We start from the raw sequence: 18,631 nt of genomic DNA, 5'->3' as shown, positions 1-18,631 counted from the left end.
TTTAGCGAGCCTCACTGATTTTAGTTAGGCAAGCTGATTTTAGTGAGACAATTTTTTTAAAGAATTCACCTCAGGTCTTGAAATAAAATCATCAGCAAACCTCAAACAAAGTAAGAAATAAGATTTAACACAATTTTTCATAATATCTATCTCAATCTACATTACTATGAAAACTAATTTGTATCAAGGACTATCAACTAAAAGATTGAAATTAAATTACTTTATGGCAAAACGTACAAAATAAAAAAGTTATTATTTTATTATATCTGTGCTATTAATGACTATAATCTCATTTTCATATAATTAGATCATTATGGGTGATTTAATTCATAACATTTTTTTTATAAATTCTTAATTTACAACTTAAATTCAATTAAATATTACGCAGGCAATAATAAACTTTGACAGGGGTATAAATCTTAAAAGAAATTTTACTTTCGTTAAAAGTACACTTCAGGGGGTTTAATCTAGAATTTGACCTTCAATTTATTATCATTGGACTGTAAAATATAAAAGCATCATAAAACATTATCTTATTCGTTGGCTAAAAACCTTTATCAGTAGCAGTATTCAAACTTTTCAATCAATAATTTATATCTACTAACTACCCCACAAGCTTTAATATGCTTAATTTATTAGCGGCAGATGAGCTTAATAAAAATCTATTAAATTTTATATTGATTTTATAATTTTCTTTTGCATAATAATTATAAAATTATGTTTAATGATTTAATAAATCGTTATGTCAAATTTTCATTATTGTTAACTTTAACAAGGATAAAACGGGAACAAGTAGGGCAACTCATATTATATTATTATTAAGACAATTAATAATGCATTCATTAGTCCCTACAGTTGGCGCAAAACTGCGATATCCTATCAATATTGTATAATGTTTAAGTTGGCCGAATATTGCAAACTTTTTTTGATGCAATTTTTTACATTGTTAATGTCGACTATATTGCTTTAATAAAAAGTGATCGTTGATGACTTTATATGACATCATAAATACATCGTTATGTCAAAATGATACCTTCAGGATCTTCCATCAACACAATAATGCCATTTTTAAGTGTATTATATCATTACAGTTTTTATACGAATCAAAGAGTTTTCGAGAAGCTTTACTCTAATTGGTTATTTTTACATGATAAAATTATCATACTATAATTTTAAGTATAATTTTAATGATTCCATGAATAATTTAATTATTTAGTTGGTAAATAATAAAAATCAATAATCGTTATTCATAGTATCACAGGCAGTTTTCCAAGGATAGAGAGAGGTTGTGAGACCAGAGCCAACAAAACAGAGATTAATATCTTTATACTATGTACGTATCTATTTTATTTGATCTTTTCTTATTTTATAGTTCATCTATCTATCTATTTTTCTATCTATTTGTCTACTTACATGACTCGGTGTGATAGCGCAGCCGTTCTCTAATCCAGAAGTGTGGATTTATGAAGGCCAGTTTGATGTCTTGCGAGGCCCACAGTTATCTTGCTGGGCCCACTCACAGTTAAACATTAATTTTCAAAGATTTTTTCCTTCTCCAATTATTCACTTTTTACAAAGTTCACTAAAATCGTTTTTATATCTGTAATAGTTATTATGTTAATTAATACAAACTGAAATAATAGAGGCGGGCTATGGTGAAAAGTAGCTATCTGTCTATTTATCTATTGTTATTATTAAGGAAAAATAGTTGAAATGTGATTGATTTATTATGAAATGATTTATTTTTTAACACTTACAAGGCTGTTGTTTAAGGTAGAGAAATGTTTAGTGAAAAATAATTAAGATTCTAGTTTATATTTCATTAGCATTGATATGTTAATATCATTTTTTAATCTATTTAAATCATATCAATTTGTGTGGCTCTAAATCTAAAAAATATTTCTATTCATAAACACTCACATGTTTATTGGAAGTTTTAAATATTAGATGATATGAAACCAAACTAATTCTTTCAAATGTTTCCCTGTCAAATATGACAAGGTGAAAATTATAGCAAGCATTATAACCCCTACTTCTCCCCTGCTTTAACTCATTATTTTACATTAAGTTACATGGAATAAGTTATAAAAAATCCTTATAATAAAGTAACAGGATATCTATTTGTCTCTGTGTTTGTATGTTTGTACCGAAGGATCTCGCTAACCGCTCAACCAATCAGGTTCTCCTTTACAGGGTAGTTTCTCATAGGTCCTGGGAAGGTTTATAACTATTTCGGGGGAGGGTACCACCACCCTCTCAAGAAAAGTCCCCCTAGAAAAAAATCACACCCCAACAACAACAAAAAAAATTTTTAACTAAAATTAAAGGGGGGGGGGGGTTGCCCCCCAGAAAAAAATCTACCCCTGATATATATTGGAGTAAAGAAAGGGTTGTAAATTAATTTAATCATTAAACTTTACATGATTATAAATACATTTAATATTCTAGAATCTCGGTAGAAAAAAATAGACTTTAGCGTAGTAGGAAAAGGTATCGTAAATAAATCTTATATCATTTTCAAAAGCAAAGTTTTTCTGTAGATAGTACAGTCCCGTCTCTCCTTATATAAAAGTAACAGGATGTCTGTTTGTCTGTACTGAAGGATCTCGCTAACCGCTGAAACGATATGATTTCCTTCACAGTTTATCTTTTAAAAAGTCTTCAGAAGGCCTACAACTATTTTTGGTGAGGTTACAACTACCCTCCCAAGAGAAATCACCTATGGGATTTTCTTTTTCTATTTTACTTTTTCTTTTTAAAACCAAAATTAAAAGGGGGGAGGGTCGACTCTATATTTCCCCTCCCGTGAATTATAAAATTCAATATTCAATTTTATGTACTTTAAGTTATTCAATAAGATATTTAAGTCGAAATTATAATGTTTTATATTTTTCAATAATTAAAGACCTGTCACTCTTTTACTGTTTATGTCCGTTTGTCCGACTGTCTTAAGCTTATTTGTCTAACTTTGCTTTCATGTACGTTACCATCCTTGTTATTTCGCAATAAGCATACAAACAATTAATAAGTCTGTATTTGTTGGTAAAATTGTAAAATGATTTGACAGTAAGAAAAGTATTATTTAACCAAAATTAATTAAGTCTCTCCGGGAGTACGGAGGATTCAAAGAAGATTTTAAATATATAAGAACAATGACATATATATCCAACAGAAGATAATTTAAGATAAAAAAGTAGAGTTTTAAAATTAAATTTACCCGAAAAATATTTCAAAATATCAACAAGCAGAGTTTCAATTATCGTTCATTACCTTATACCTGAGTCACTGCGCTTTTAATAAAATTATTAATCAATCATCATAGGAAAATTTTGTCCTTCGACAATCAAATCAAAATAAGATATGTCTTATTAGTAAATAAACATATATTTTTATTTTAATTTAATATAAACTTTGTATTATATTCTTCAAATAAATTTCTAAAATAAGAATATTTAAGTAAATAAGTCTGTAGCGTAGGAACTTAATTAATTTGATTAGCTTATTAGTAAATAGACATATTTTTTTTTATTTTTTAATATAAAGTTTTTATTCTATTCTTCAACAAAAAAAAAACATTCCCATATAAACAACCCCTTAAATAGTGGATGTAAATATTCATTTATTTCCCGGAGGTAGTCATTTATTTCCCGGAGGTAGTCATTTTTAGAAGATTTTTAATTTTTTTTTGGAAGATTTTTGAATTTTTATTTATTATTAAAAGAAACTTGATATCAGGGATATAAATGATCATAGCCGGGAAATAAATGAAAATTAAAAACCAAAATTAAACCACATTTTAGCATAAAAAAATTAGTTTTTTGTTTAAAGGAGAATGATATTCCTGTCCAGTTTTTTGTTTAGGAATGAATATTTCTTACCCTCGTGATAAATGATGACCTATCGGTCCATCATTTATTCTCTCGGGTAAGAAATATTCATTCCTAAACAAAAAACTGGACAGGAATATCCCATTCAAAATCTCAAATTCATAAGTCTGTAGCGTAGCAATTTAATTAAATTGAAAAGAACAACAAATATTATTGTATTATTATTATAAAAAATCATGTTTGTGGTCCAATTTAAGGGAACTCATAACTCGTTTATTTATATAAAACTTTTTTTTTTAAATCAGTCTATGAACAAGAAAATACAGGAAATTTTTTTTAGTGAATAACCAGACCAGAGTAATTGCGATACAAAAAAATATAAAAGAAGGAAGTAGTAGAACAAAACATTATCAGATAATTCTTTTCTGGCTAGCACATTCCATTTAACTTTTTATTATCATTGTGTTAGTTTTGTTTTGGAAAATAGCTTTTTATTATATCATCTATCTATCTCAGAACAAGGAATTATATTTTAAAAATATTTTATAACGATTTCAAAAAGTAATAACTCTCAGATACAAAAATAACAAAATAAATTGTGCAATCAAGCAACACCTATGACCCTAAATAATGCTGGGACATTACCTAACCGTTATATATGCCAAGTACGAGTGTAGGATTAACAGATCCTAATTATATCAAATTATATTACTTTACTAAATAAACCTTATTTGGCTAAAATTATACTAACTAAATAAACAACCTTCAAATTATCTTTTTTTCTCCAAAAATAAATCTTTGGCTGTGCTGTCCCTTGCCGTGATTATTGTGATGTCTTTAATTGGAAGCCAGACAGATAAATTACTCATGGGAAAATTTTTATTTATAAATAGTAAACAGCGTGGTCCACAAAAAATTAGCTATCCAAAAAACGCTTTATTTTCTGGCAAATTTTGTATCACAAAATCTTCAATTATTTCAAATAAGACACATAGCAAAAGTGTTGGTTGCGGATTGGCTAAATAAGGCATTCAAAAATCTTTCAATTGCTAAGAATAAATGCTTGACAAGGGGTTAGTAGTAAGTGTTTAAAAAAAGATTGATTGTTTAGTTTAATGATAGATTTCAAAGCTAGTTTTAATTTTTACACATTTTAACAGATTTGGTTTCTCAAATTAAACAAATGTGCCATGAGTTTAAAAATTTATAATGAATTATTATTATTATAATACATTTCTTCATTTGTGTCATAAGTATCATAAAAACTTTATTTTGGGACACCTATTACCATTTTTACTATTGTGTCGTAAAATAGTAAAAACAAGGGAGTTAACACTTCATAAAATCATAATTATTATCTACTAAAGACATAAATACAACATATAATCAAATTAGAACTATGCATCTTCAATACAAGTAGGATAAAACCATACATTTGTTGGTAGAAAGAAAAATATTATATTTAGTAATTTTCAATTGGGCGTCCAAGGTTTTTTATTTTGGGGGGGGGTAAAATTTTTTGAAGGGGGGGGTACTTTTTTTGGGGGGGGGTAATTTAAATACTATTACATATTTAGTAGTAAAAATGCGCGCAAAGCGCGCCAAAATTTTTTTTTAGTTATAAATTATTTATATTTGGGGAGGTATTTACCCCCAAAAAAATTGTTTGGGGGGGGGGTAAATACCCCATCCTAATTGGTTGGAGGGTGCCTACGACATCCCCAAGGTAGGGGTAAATTTTAAATGGGGAGGCGAGGGGGGGAGTTAAATGAAAAAATTCGGTTTTTTTTTGGGGGGGGGGGTAATCCCCACTTTACCCCCCCCCCCCTTGGACGTCCTTAGTTTAGTGCTTTTACTCAAAGTGCGTGTCGAGCAACTTGTATTTTTTTACATAAACTAGTGAAAAAAGAAAGGATGTGCTTTTTTCCTATACCTGACCCCTTCAGGTGCCCTAACCTTGTGATGCCTATACCTGCGGTGAAATATCCCTGTGGGCCTATCTAGTACCCAATATAACCTAACATAACCTGATCTAAAGTAATAAACAAACGAATTTAAACCTCTCCGGGTGAAGGAGAAAACGAAAAACGAAGGATAAATTAGAAGTGTACTAATAATGAGCGTAACTTTATTTCAATATTAGTTGCTTCGCCCCTTTAGCGGAGGGTTGAGAACGTAAACTACATAGCCTAAAACCACCCTAAGACATTTAAAAAGTTCCCCTGAAAATTAGACCCTATTCGGACAAGGAATTTCTAAGATCTTTAGTTTTAGACAAAAAAAATAATATAAGTAAAAGTTCTGAAATTGTTTTTACATACATTTTCTGATTAAGTAAAATTTAGGTAATAGATTAGGTAACCACTAAAAACTTTAATTTCTATTATCTTTTCTCTTTATAAAAAAAATATAATTCTTATTACATTAGTTTTTGAGAAAAAAAAACACAACTTAATATTATAAACTAGAATGCAGAAAAAGCATACAGTTTAACCAAATTACGATAATCTTTTAAACGATTTAGTTGATTTTAACTTTATATGTTTTAAATGATATGATATCTTTAAAAAAACACATCTATATAAGCTAGAATTACATATGTATATATCAAATAGATATAACTACCTACCACATAGGGCAACCTATTGTAGCAGACAGTTATACCTAACTTGTTTGTGATTCTAAATATAAACAATCAAAATTAAATTCACTTCACTACTAATTCTAGATTAATGTTATATTTACTTTCAGCATGTCCAATATCTGAATATATACTTTATAATGGGGGGGAAACCAGGATTGTATGATATATCCGAGGGAAGGTTAATTTTATCAATCACTAATAGATGTATATCTATCTATTACAGTAAGGTGCAGCTTGTGCGATTTGTGCGTTACTGTAGGATACAACACACAGACATCCGTAATAACACTCGATACATAGTCGGAGCGTATTTGTAGCATATGGTTTTTAGAACATTTCTTAATCCATACTTTTACTGCACTTAAACAGTACATTTTATGTCATCTATGACTGAAAACTGGCTGTGAATATGGTACACTTGATTGATGTTAGAAACTGGGTTTTTAATATTTTCTCGCCCTATGGTTGACTAAGGGGTAAGGTGGTATGGACTAGTTGCTTAGAAAAGCTCTAAATTTGAATAAGGACCTCTTACCATCGGTGTTTCTGTGAACAGAAGAAAATTTTAGTTTAGCGTTGAAATATTTTTTTCCAAAAATTATAGGAAACGGATTAAAAGAAAATGATTCGGAATACTAATTAAATTAAAAACACTATATTACTAAACAAAGCTATTCTGACTCTGAGGGATGTACTTTGTCCCCATAGGCAACTATAATATAAAAGAGTGTAAGCGACTCAATCTTAAAAGTCGTTTGGAAAGATGGAAAGACGTGAGTAGATACTTTTTGATTTGTCTAACCAAGTTTAATTTTTAAATCCTAAATTTAAATTTTGCTATTATGTAAATTTTCCATCTAATAGTAACACCCCGACCCCCCCCCCCCCCCCCCTCCCACTCTACCTACTCCGTTTAACCCCTTTCATGCAACTCAACTCAGAGAGTCAAGGAGGGGTGCTAACAATTTCTTTTATCCCCCATTTCATATATATGCATACATTCATATATGTAATTTGTGTGAAAACATTGAAGAAAGTTTACATTTCATATATAAACTAATCTTAAAATAGCAAAGTTTTTGTCCAAAGTAAAGAAAAGTATCCAAAATATTTGATCCTTTGGAAAGATTAAAATGTGCCCTGATATAAATGGATTTTAGACTGCGTTATTTGACAACTTAATTAAGTAGCAATGAGTATAGAAAACGTGCATTAAATTAGGTTTAATATATAGTCCTCAGATATTAGTCAATACGTTCCTACATGGTCCGTGGAGGGGATAAGGTAAAGTCAAAAAGAGTGTTAGGTGGGGGGAGTGGGGTATCGTTATATAAGCCAGCTGGGAGAAACATTTTATCGTGGTGTGCGAGAATCTCTCACAATATCACGCATTCTATTTCCATTTGAGCGGCACATAAGGCTAGGGGCACAGCCACGTATAATCAAACTAAACGGAAATACTTTGAAAATTATTCAAAAAGATATTTAAATTATTAGTTCATATATATAATTGAGTAATTGTGTTAACCACATCTACATATATACAAAATCTCACACGCAACTGTACCGATTGAGTTCTTCTTTTTGAATCTTCTTATTTTCTAGCCTTTTAAAGAAAGATTTTTTTTTTATCGGGTTGGCCGTTTCACAGATCTTACTAACCATCCGTAGACACACAGACATACAACCATCTACTTTTCTCCTGATAGTTATCAGTGGCAATGTAGATATAATGTATACTTTTACTAACCTATATAATAAGTAATATTCTTAAATTCCCAACACATTACATACAAATGTACAGATGGAGAAAACTTTTCTAGAAAAAAAGAAGGATTAAAGAAGGACAATTTTTTTCCCAGTATAGAATCTAAACCGATAAATATCATCCGGTTTTGAGCTATACTTAATAATCATGTATCTTATCGTATTATAAACAATATTTAACGAATAATAAAATAAATTCATGAAGTTATCACCAGTTTAGGTGGACCCCATGAGCCAAAAAAGTTCATAAATAGTGTTGACCAATATCTGAGGACTATATCAGCAACCTAAATTGACGAAAAATACCCTATTCACAATATCCACTGTATTGCTAATTTCTCCATTTTACCATTTCCTTTTCAGAACACACATCCTTATGCATGCATACATAAAGCCCCTTCACTCACCTTTAAATTCTTTTGTTTCAACCTGAATTGGCAAAACATATGGTCGGGTTATGTGGCGGGGTGGGAGTGGGGGGTGGGGGCTGGAATGAAATTGAAAGTTATGAGAAATTTTGCATACATATGTACATAATAGCTAGCTAAAAAATTGTAAGAAAAATGCCCCGATTATAATATACATCTAGGTTGATAAAATGTATGAAAAAGTTAGATCTGTCGACAAATAACTTCAATAATCTATGTAGACTAAATTAACTTTTATTAAGGCGGTTATTACCGACATATAGACATGTTTCATGATTTAACTTTAGGTAAATTGTAGAAAAGCCTAGCAGGTAAAAATTATTATGTAAGTTTCCATAAAGTATAAACAACTTTTTGTTATCGGGGCAGTTTTCAGCTGTATTTGTAAGAATGTAAGTTTATATGACTGTTAAACATGTTCATTACCATTACTTGAAGCAGAGATTTTTATAATTTACAAGTACAACAGTGATATAATATATTAACTCGTCCCCACTCCTATAACATAATCTTAACTTCTGATAGCTTCTGAGCTAGAAAAAAAATAACGTTGTTTATAAACATTTTCGACAATTTCAAAGTTTGTTTTATAAACTTTTCACAAACTGCATTTATCTTTAGCATTAAAACATTTGGCGGAACTTTCCATATGATGGTATTTTGAAATCAAAGAAAAGCTTTGCTCCTAAAAAAACCGACTGTAGCTTGTTATTTTGAAGGTAATGTTATGTATCAAATGGGCTAAACATTATACTTTATGGTTTTTATTTAAAAACATTATATCATATTGCCTAATTTAACTACTACTACCATATTAAGAAGCAGCCATTCTGTTAATTTTATCCTTTAAGGTCTCAACCTTTTTTTTCTTCAAAAGTACGAATAGTGGGGCGCTTAAAATTTCTTTTAAGGTATTTAAGTAATAAACTAAGATAAGGATTTCGCTAATTGCTAAACCGAGTTTTTTTTGGGTGGGGGGCGGGGACACCAAATTATGGAGTTTGTTTGATTATTCTGGGTTTAATTTTAATAAAGAGTAATATTGTGGTAGGGGTGAAGCAGTTCAACCCTACTGAGCGAGTTCGATTCAAAAGAGCCCCTAGCCTTAAGGAGTCTATCAATGAAGTACTACAAGTTACTGTTTAAAAGATATATTTCAATATCAAAAAAGGAGGGGGACTACCCGTTACCTCTTGGGACAAAGCCAAGAGGCTAGGGGCAAAGCTGCTTGTATATACAAAAAAATAAAAAATGATTACGCTTTTGAGGTCAATGAAATAACATGGAAACAAATTAACACACACTTTCTCTCTCTCTCTCTCTCTCTCTCTCTCTCTCTGTCTATCTCACCTTCTCTCTCTCGTTTGCTATCAAAATATTTCTGTCATTCTCTTCCTCTTCTATGCTATTTCATATTTCCTTTTAATTTTGATGCTGCGCTCCTTATGAACATAATATCCTTGTCTTATAATTGCCTTTTTGCAAGTATAATATTCGGCAATTTCCATCTGAGTGCCTTGTCGAGCACACCAACTCCCCCCCCTCCCCTATAATTCTAAAATAGATTGCTGGTTAGAGGGTTCAGGATAGTCCATGATTTTTAGAATATTTTTCCCCAGATTTTATAACTCTGCATAATTAATTTGGTTTCATTATGAAACATATTATCAAACTTAAATTAGCCAAAATTCATTTAATCAAGGGCAAAGTTATAAAACTATTAATTAATATAATTTCTTTTTAATTAAAATGGATTTTTTTTCAATGCAGTTTATTAAGTTTTCTTTGAAACTATTTCATCTTTTCACCATTATCAGTTTAATTCATTCTGGGGCTGCTATTCAGCCAATTAATTCCATTTAAAATTGCCGAAAATTAGATATTTTGTTGGAGTAAAACTTTTTTTTTGTGTAACTGATAGGGAATTGGGTAAGAAGGGAGAGAAAAAGTGAAGGGGGTTGAGGGGAAATTATCACTTATAATTGTTTGTCAGAATCACATTCCCTTTTCCCTCAATTTATTGTTTAAGCCAATAAATATTGTTTTGATTCAATATTTTTAAAAGAAATTGATATTCCATAAAAGCAATACTGATAAAATTTCTTAATTAGCCATTATTTTTGCTATAGGTTAATTTTATAAAATTTGACATTACTGCGCTACTTTTATAGAAAAAAATTTGTTAAATTTTATCAATGTTTAACAATGTATAAAATCTGTACATACAGAAATAATTTATATAATTATCTATAATGAAACTAAACTTTCTACTTGTACATATTACTATAATTAAAAGTACAGAGTAATCAAGAACGATATCATACTATAGTTGCGAATCTTCTTATGTGGTTGTAAAAAATAAGATTCAATTTTTTGACATATTGAAAGAAAGCTTTTAAATAATGAGGGATATAATGAGGGATAATATCATCTCCATACTATTCCAAGATTATAAATGTCTTAAAGCTATTTCATTGTGTTTTTGTTTGTATAAAAAGTTGCAATTAACTATTTGGTTACGACCAAAAGAAACCATAAACAAACAAATTTTGTTTTATCAAGAGTGAGGAAAGCCCTTTACTCTTATGAGGGATAGGCCCTGCAGGAAATAGAAACTCGTTTCTCAAAAGATGAAAATATGAAAAGAGGGGGATAGAGAGCTTAATTATCATTTGGGGAAGCATTTTAGGAAGTTTTAACCCCAGACAGACTTTTAAAATCAGGGATACTTATTTTTTCTAAATATTTCCCTAAAATTAAATAAGTATATCTTAAATTAATGTTTAATTTGACAACTGAATTTAAAAGGCTTAAAGCTTTATTTTAGGTTAAAATGTACACAAAAGGCCAACATAATGAATTGTAAAGCATTTTCGCTGTTATTAAATTAATTTTGTTAACCAGTATACTTAAATTACAATTGTAGGTACCAGGAATAGGAGAAGAGATAAGAATTTTAAAAAGTTAACCAAAGCCCTTTAAAAAATCGTATATCCTTACATACAGTTTAATATATATAATAATTACTTTATTTTGCATTTAATTTTCATAGCTGATATAATTTCGACTTGCCTGAGAAAGCTTTTTACCTATGATTTACGTAGTAAATTATCTCTAAAGCCATTATTCAATCTTTAAGATATATATTCAATAATCCCTTTATCCACAGTTTCCAAACCCTTGTTGTCTATAAAGACCCCCTGGACGGCCCCTGAAGGTCGCGGGAAAATAAAAAGAAAATGTAATGTCTTATACAAAAACTCTATAAGGAAATAAATCCGCGATTGTTATATAATTTTTCTAAAAAATGTTAAATATAAAGATGTGATTTATGCATGTTTGATCAAAACAGGATTAATATTATCAACGATCTAGGTGATATGAATATCCCTATGAGAATTATACCTGTTAGTTATCACAATACATAAAAGTTATAGTATTTTTTTAGTGGTGAAACAACACTATAATTCACTTTGTCTGTCCTCAGTCAGTCAGTCCCTAACGGTATTGGGGAAATGTGATTTTCTTGGCTGTTATTGAAATAGAAGGCTGACAATTTTTAGTGAAGATTCCTATGGCAGTATTTTGTCTTTCGGTCATGCCTCAAAAGGCATAAACATTATTATTCATAGGTTTCGTATATTTTTTCTAGTTTTTGCATATTCTATTTCTTCCTTCTTTGTTATGACATTTTAGCATCTGCTCTATTATTCACTTTTTCCGTTTATCCATTTATGATTAAAGTTAATCTAGGACCATTTAATGACAATTTGCTTGTAAAATATAAAGTTTTTATTCATGTCATGTCCTCGCAAATTTGTGTATTGCTCAAGGACGGAGTATATTATATACAAGCTAGACAGTAGACAACAATAATGAGTAATTTTTTTTCTTTGAATACGCCAAAAAAGTCCATCGCTAACACGATCATTTGTGTGTCGATTGAAAAAAAATAGAAAAGGGATACAACACGAAAAAACATAATTTGTAAAATAAAATTTCTAACCATTACTGGAAACTTTAAAGTTGTATATTAAAAATAAATATCTGTCAATAACATTCGTAGGATGATATGTACATTAAGATATATAAGTTTTCCGGAATTTTAATGTTAGGGGGAGATTTGAAATCTGCATCAAATTTTAAGGATTTTTTTATAAAATTCGTTTTTTGTATAATTCTTTATCTAAAAGCAGAAATTGATTTTAATTTAATTAATTTTGACCAATGGGATAGGTGGATTTTAAACTACCTGCGCTCTAATTGGTTGAATGATGTACGCCATCCAATTAGAGCGCAGATTTTTTTAAATCCACCAATCACAGATGCCAAGATTATTTAACTGAAATTGCATTTCCGCTTTTAGATAAAGAATTATAAAAAAAACGAATTTTATAAAAATCCTCAAAATTTAATGCAGATTTCAAATCTCCCCCAAACTTTAAAATTCCGGAAAACTTATATATCTTAATGTACATTCTACTATCCTATTATATAAACTAGTAAGCTGTTTTGTCTGTAGCGACGGACCTTGCTAATCGCTGAGCCGATATGGTTCTCCTTTACAATGAAGTTTGTTATTAATCCAGGGAGAATTTTATCTAGTTTGGGGGATGGTATATCCACTCTCCCCAAAAATTCACCCTCTACAAAAAAATTTTAGTTAAAAACAACTTAAATTGAAAATGTGGATGTGAAATTCCCCCTCCCCACCTAAAATGCCCCTAGAGGCTTCCAGGGGGGGGGGGGGGGCATAAGCTAGTCGGTATGATAAAGTGATTAAATTGACATACACGTCACTTATTCCTGATTTATATGATTGTGTGGTTTTATTGTTTATAATTTTATTTATGTGTCTTGTCTTCTACTTTCGTGTTATTTTCAATGCTTTTTCTCTAAACTAGCGGCTAATACCCTGGTTCATGGGGCTTTGTATTCGAAGGGGAAGTATATCTAGAAAAATAGTTTAAAACCATCTCAAGACTTGAATCTGTAAATAGAATTGACTGAAACCATCACATTACCTATGTCAAGCTAACCTAAAAATGATTACACAATCGGTTCAGAAGCTATTGAGATCTTAAGATTCAGACAAAAATTATAGTACTACTAGCAATAAAACAGATCCAAAAGCGCAAAAAGCATGCAGTCGTAGCTGTTCCAAGCCGGTTAAACATGTTTTGCTTGTTCATCTCTTTTTCTCTCTCAATTTTAGATATTTGGAGAATATGTAGGTCAACTTAAACCCTGCAAAGTTAACAGGGTATAATTTAATATTTTAACAAGGAGTATTATAAATGTGTATGTGCTGCTATTAATATTCACAATTTAATAATGTGGTTAACTTACAGATGGCGCAAAAACTTGGGAAATTCTAACATTAGAAATTTGTAATAATTATTATATAATTCTACTTATATAATATACGCAATTTTTATGCCTGATATTTTAAACTTTTTCTTCATGTTTAAAGAAATAGGAAGGTATACCTAAAACTAGTGAATTTTAGGTATGAATTGTTCTAAATCCCTCATGATTAAAGAGAAAGTCACCCATTCTGTAGATCAAAATTATTGGTTAAAATCTTTAAACACTGCTAGTTTTGAATCATCCCATAGTTCCCAAGCCTACGGATGAGACAATTTAGCTATAAAACTTAATTTTTAAAGTTCAATTACTTTTTTCCTGTCTCAAACAGAAATTTTAGAGGATAATTTAAAAGATATAAATATTTGTAAAGGTTCGGTGATTTTCTTATGGTGAGGGAAACCGCTTGAAGTAATAATAACGACCTTTACAAATTGCTGCCTTACTTCTGCTAAGACCTAACCTTGATTAAAGCTCCCAATAGTTATGCCCTAATTAAAAACCCTTTATCCTGACGAGCACCACTGATAAGATTGCTTAAAAGTCTTGAAGAACTTTTTAGACAACTTACTACTTAAAAAACTAAATACCTAATTACTTTACTTCAATTATTTAATTCCTTTTTTTCTTTAAAATTAACTCTTTTATTTTACATCACAATTTTATTTTGTTTAGACAGGAACAAGACTATAACTGGATCTAAATACACTTGTTTTAAGATTTTCATTGTAGAAGACGACTTTTAATCTAGTATTCATTTCTAATTTTATTTTCTCAGTAGAAATTTTGTTTTATTTTCCCGCCATCCCTTCTTTGTCGACTGTGGGTGGCTTTAATTTATGAATCCTTTTATTCTGTGGGGCTTCCTACACTATATATAACCTAAATCTGTCAAACTAACATTGGAAATAACATTTGAACAATCTGACTTTCATCCTATTTGGTTAGCCGTTTTTGAGGTCCTAGGACAAACGCAGGAGTCCCAAGCGTCGAAGTGGAAACTTACCATAAACTAACCTAACCTATTTTAAACTATCTTATAGGTTTTTTTAATGACTAACCCCTGCGGGTTTTTTTGTATATTCATTTCTTAACATAACCTAACCTATATAGTATATACAAATACTTGATTAATTAATATTTTAAACACTTCGACATTTGGGACTCCTTCGCTTGTTCTGGAACCGTTTTTGAGATCTTTGCATACACAAACACACGATAATTGCTTTGGTATAACTGATCACCTTGGAGTACAAATATTTTTGAAAATTAACAAATTTTTGTTCGCTTTTTTATCACTTTGCTAACATCCAAAATGGCAAACATTGCGTAGGGATGAAAATTTGCAGAAGTAGCGGAGGCTAACATTGCTAACATTGTTTTACTTTGACACACTGATTTGAATTTTGAAATCATCTTCAAAGAAGTAAAGTTATTTAAGAGTTAAATAAGTATTTTGAAATTTAAAAATTTTTCTTTATTTTCTATCAAAAAAGAAATAATAATCTTCAGTAGTTTTCACTTGTATAGTAGCTTAACTCAACTGCTAAGTGGTAACAACCGCAAAACAACCTATAACAACCATATAGCAAAACACTTTTTATGAAGGTCAAGTAACACATATTTTGTGATTGATTTATTTAAGGTTCGTTTCTAGAGTATTTGAAATCTTTATATCACTGTAAAATTAGCTGGAGCTATAAAAGTTTCAGCAATCATCTGTTTTATGAATCATAATAAATGAAAGTAGCCATGGCTGACAAATCACTTATCGATAGACGATAACCTCATACGGGAGAGGCTGTTGCCATGATACTCCTATCGTCAGTTTTAACAACCCAGGATAACTAAGAGAAGTTAAATCTCTCCTTTTCTGTCCTAAAAAACTCGGGTTTAAGTAAGTAACACCCTCAGTCAACCAACTTTCTGATTGCACGACCTTTGTCTGGAAGTCCTAACTGTGCATTGTAATGAGTTGCGCCTGTTATAGTCTAAGGCATTCCCACAACTCTAACTATTAATGTAGCGCACGTGAAGTAGCAGTGGGGACTATTTTTAATGTCTTTAGTTATAACGTGGTGTTAAGCCGAGTTTCGAACCTGTCACCTCCCTAAAGACGAGCGGATGCGCTACGTGTTGAGCCACGGTAATGGATTTGCTGACACATCACTTATATTGCAGTTGCACTATAATTGCAACAATAGGTAATCATATGACGAAGTCCAATCTGTCCCTCTTTTGAGCAAGACGATTCCCTTTTCTCCCATTTCTTTTGAAATGATTTTCTTCCCCCCCCCCCTCCCTTTTTCTTATCCCTTTATATGACGTCATATAGGAATCGTCTTGCTCAAAAGTGGGACAGATTGGGCTTCGTCAATCATATCTATTAACCTAACAACATTATAAACCACAATGAAGCTTCCTAAATTGAATTCAATCTTAAAATAGATCTATGTGCTTTTGTTTTCCTTTTTTTGTGGCTGAAATATTTGTCAACAACTTTGTATTATCAATATGTTGCAAAATAAACTTAGAATGATTGTTTGAAGTCTATGGGAAAATCAGGAGATGTAAGGGATTATACATTTTAAGTTACTAAACTTTTGTTACGGGGATATATCAATTGTTTATAATGGAAATTATGATTGTGAAGGTCCCCAAGTATTAAAATCTTCTATTGGTCTGACATGAAGATAAAAAATAACTCATTTTGTTGAAAAGTTTAGATACCAACTGAATGAAAAGTTCCAAAAATATTGAAGCAAACGAAGAAGTTAACGTGTTTATACAACTTTGGGAACAAGTGAAATTTATATCCCAATGTTCCCTTCATCCCTGGGGGCTGTCATTATATGTGATCTTTGATTGAAAGAACTATAAGGGAAAAATGATCTTTCTTCAGTAACCAAATCTCTATTAGTCCTGAATAGAACGTGCTGTTGGTTTAATCTATTTGTTCTTTTCATCAAAGATAGTTGCTTGATTTATCTTTTTTAGGCTAATTTTACACTGGTCTAATTCATAATAAAACAAGGATGACAACATCCATAAAAGCGAAGCACTGAAACTGTAGGACAAACGGACATTAACACTTGTATACTGTCTGAACTGAATAATCAGAATATAAAAGTATAAGATTCGAAGCAAAATTGTAAGTAAATTTGTTGAAAAACTGCTTGATACAGGATAATGTTTATGGACATACTTACATCTTTAGGACTTGATTATAGAGTTGCTTCGCTTAAAATATTGTTCTTTGTTGTCCCAGGAATCAACATACCAAAAATCAGATCAAACGGATAATTAGATCACATAAAAATTTGTTGTTAAAAAAGTAGAAAAATCAACATGTTTAAAATGGACGTACGGACATTCTGGTAATGATTATAGAGTTGCTACGCTTTCTAAATCGTACCTAACTACTACAGTAATCACCATGCAAAGTTTGAAATCGATAGGACAATTCTAACATGCCTAAATTAACGAATAAAAGCTAACTATCTCGGACGGACGGACGGACGGACGGACGGACCGACCCTAATTATAGAAAAGCTTCGCTTTTAAAAATTGATACATATTTTTGGTAAGGTTAGGGATATGGCCCCTCAGGATTACGGCCTCCTGCAGTGGCTTAAAAATGAGTAAGGGGGCGTGTTAATGGTGGGGGGGGGGGGGGAGCCGGGGGTAGGGTGAAGTTACCCACCTAAGCTTATTATATCTATTTAAGGTCTAGTACAAGCCATAAAAAATCCTGTGTACGTGCTAATTTTATTACTTATGTATGTTGAATGATATATCACAACCAAAATTAAAATAGTGTTTGTTTAATATTTTCGTTCACTCGTCCCTGTCAAAACTGTTCCATGGGTTAATGTCGACTATATGGCTTAGTAAAAAAAGTTGTCGTGGCTGACATAAAATTGATATGACGTTGACTATTTTCATTTTCATCGATTGGAACATTCTAAAACATAAGAAGCTCCCTTTTAACTTTTGGAACCACCAGTTAAATATCTGGGAAATTGTATTGTTTGTTGTTTTTAGTGTAAAAATTAACACTTAATAAAAACAACTTTTTTAACTTAAATTATCACAAAAAAGGAAGCTTTTGTGTGGCTTTGAAACGTGTCAAACGTGTGCCAAAAATATTTTATATAAAGTTAAGCTTAAATATAATAAGGATATGTATGATTACTATTTGTATATTAGATTAGCATGCACAAAAAAGAATCTCTATATGGTGTCTACAAAAAGAATATAATTTCAGAAACATTTGGCCTTTCTGGATACTTTGGCTAAAAGTTTTCTTTAATTTATCCCCTTTTTACATACGCACTATAAAGAGCTTCACAACAAAACTATGTTACTGGTTTTGACTTACCATTTTTTGAGTACCAGAGGTCGTTCATTTTGGATTTATCTGGCTTCTAAAAAAGAAACATATTTGGTAACTAGATAAAGTGTATAAAAATCAGCCATGTGACGTCATGAAAATGAGGGTTTATCCATCTCTTTTTTAGGAGTTTTCTTTCCCACTTTTTCTCTCATCTCCCTCATTTTTATGACCTCACATGGCGGATTTTTGAGACACTTTGTTT

The 18,631-nt window shown here is 30.6% G+C and overlaps 1 protein-coding gene across 3 annotated transcripts in view; it reads right to left on the bottom strand.

Annotated features, from left to right (window-relative positions):
• The window catches only part of LOC145318889 (proton channel OtopLc-like), a 101,459-nt gene extending 83,003 nt beyond the window's left edge, over positions 1-18,456 (bottom strand). For 2 of the 3 annotated variants that reach the window (XM_080160562.1, XM_080160563.1), the window contains exon 1: positions 18,415-18,456. In XM_080160562.1, coding sequence (XP_080016688.1) covers positions 18,415-18,442 — 28 coding nt within the window. In that variant the 5' untranslated portion in view covers positions 18,443-18,456. Of the gene's footprint in view, positions 1-1,413; positions 1,604-18,414 lie in introns of those variants that run through there. The other variant, XM_080160564.1, reaches the window with a different exon arrangement.
• Positions 18,457-18,631: the final 175 nt, after the last annotated feature.

Source organism: Acartia tonsa, chromosome 5 (assembly GCF_053477335.1).
Source record: "Acartia tonsa isolate MP-2025a chromosome 5, ASM5347733v1, whole genome shotgun sequence".
Lineage (NCBI taxonomy): Eukaryota > Metazoa > Arthropoda > Copepoda > Calanoida > Acartiidae > Acartia > Acartia tonsa.
The sequence above is the reverse complement of the archived record's forward strand: the minus strand, read 5'-3'. Positions and strand labels throughout refer to the sequence as shown.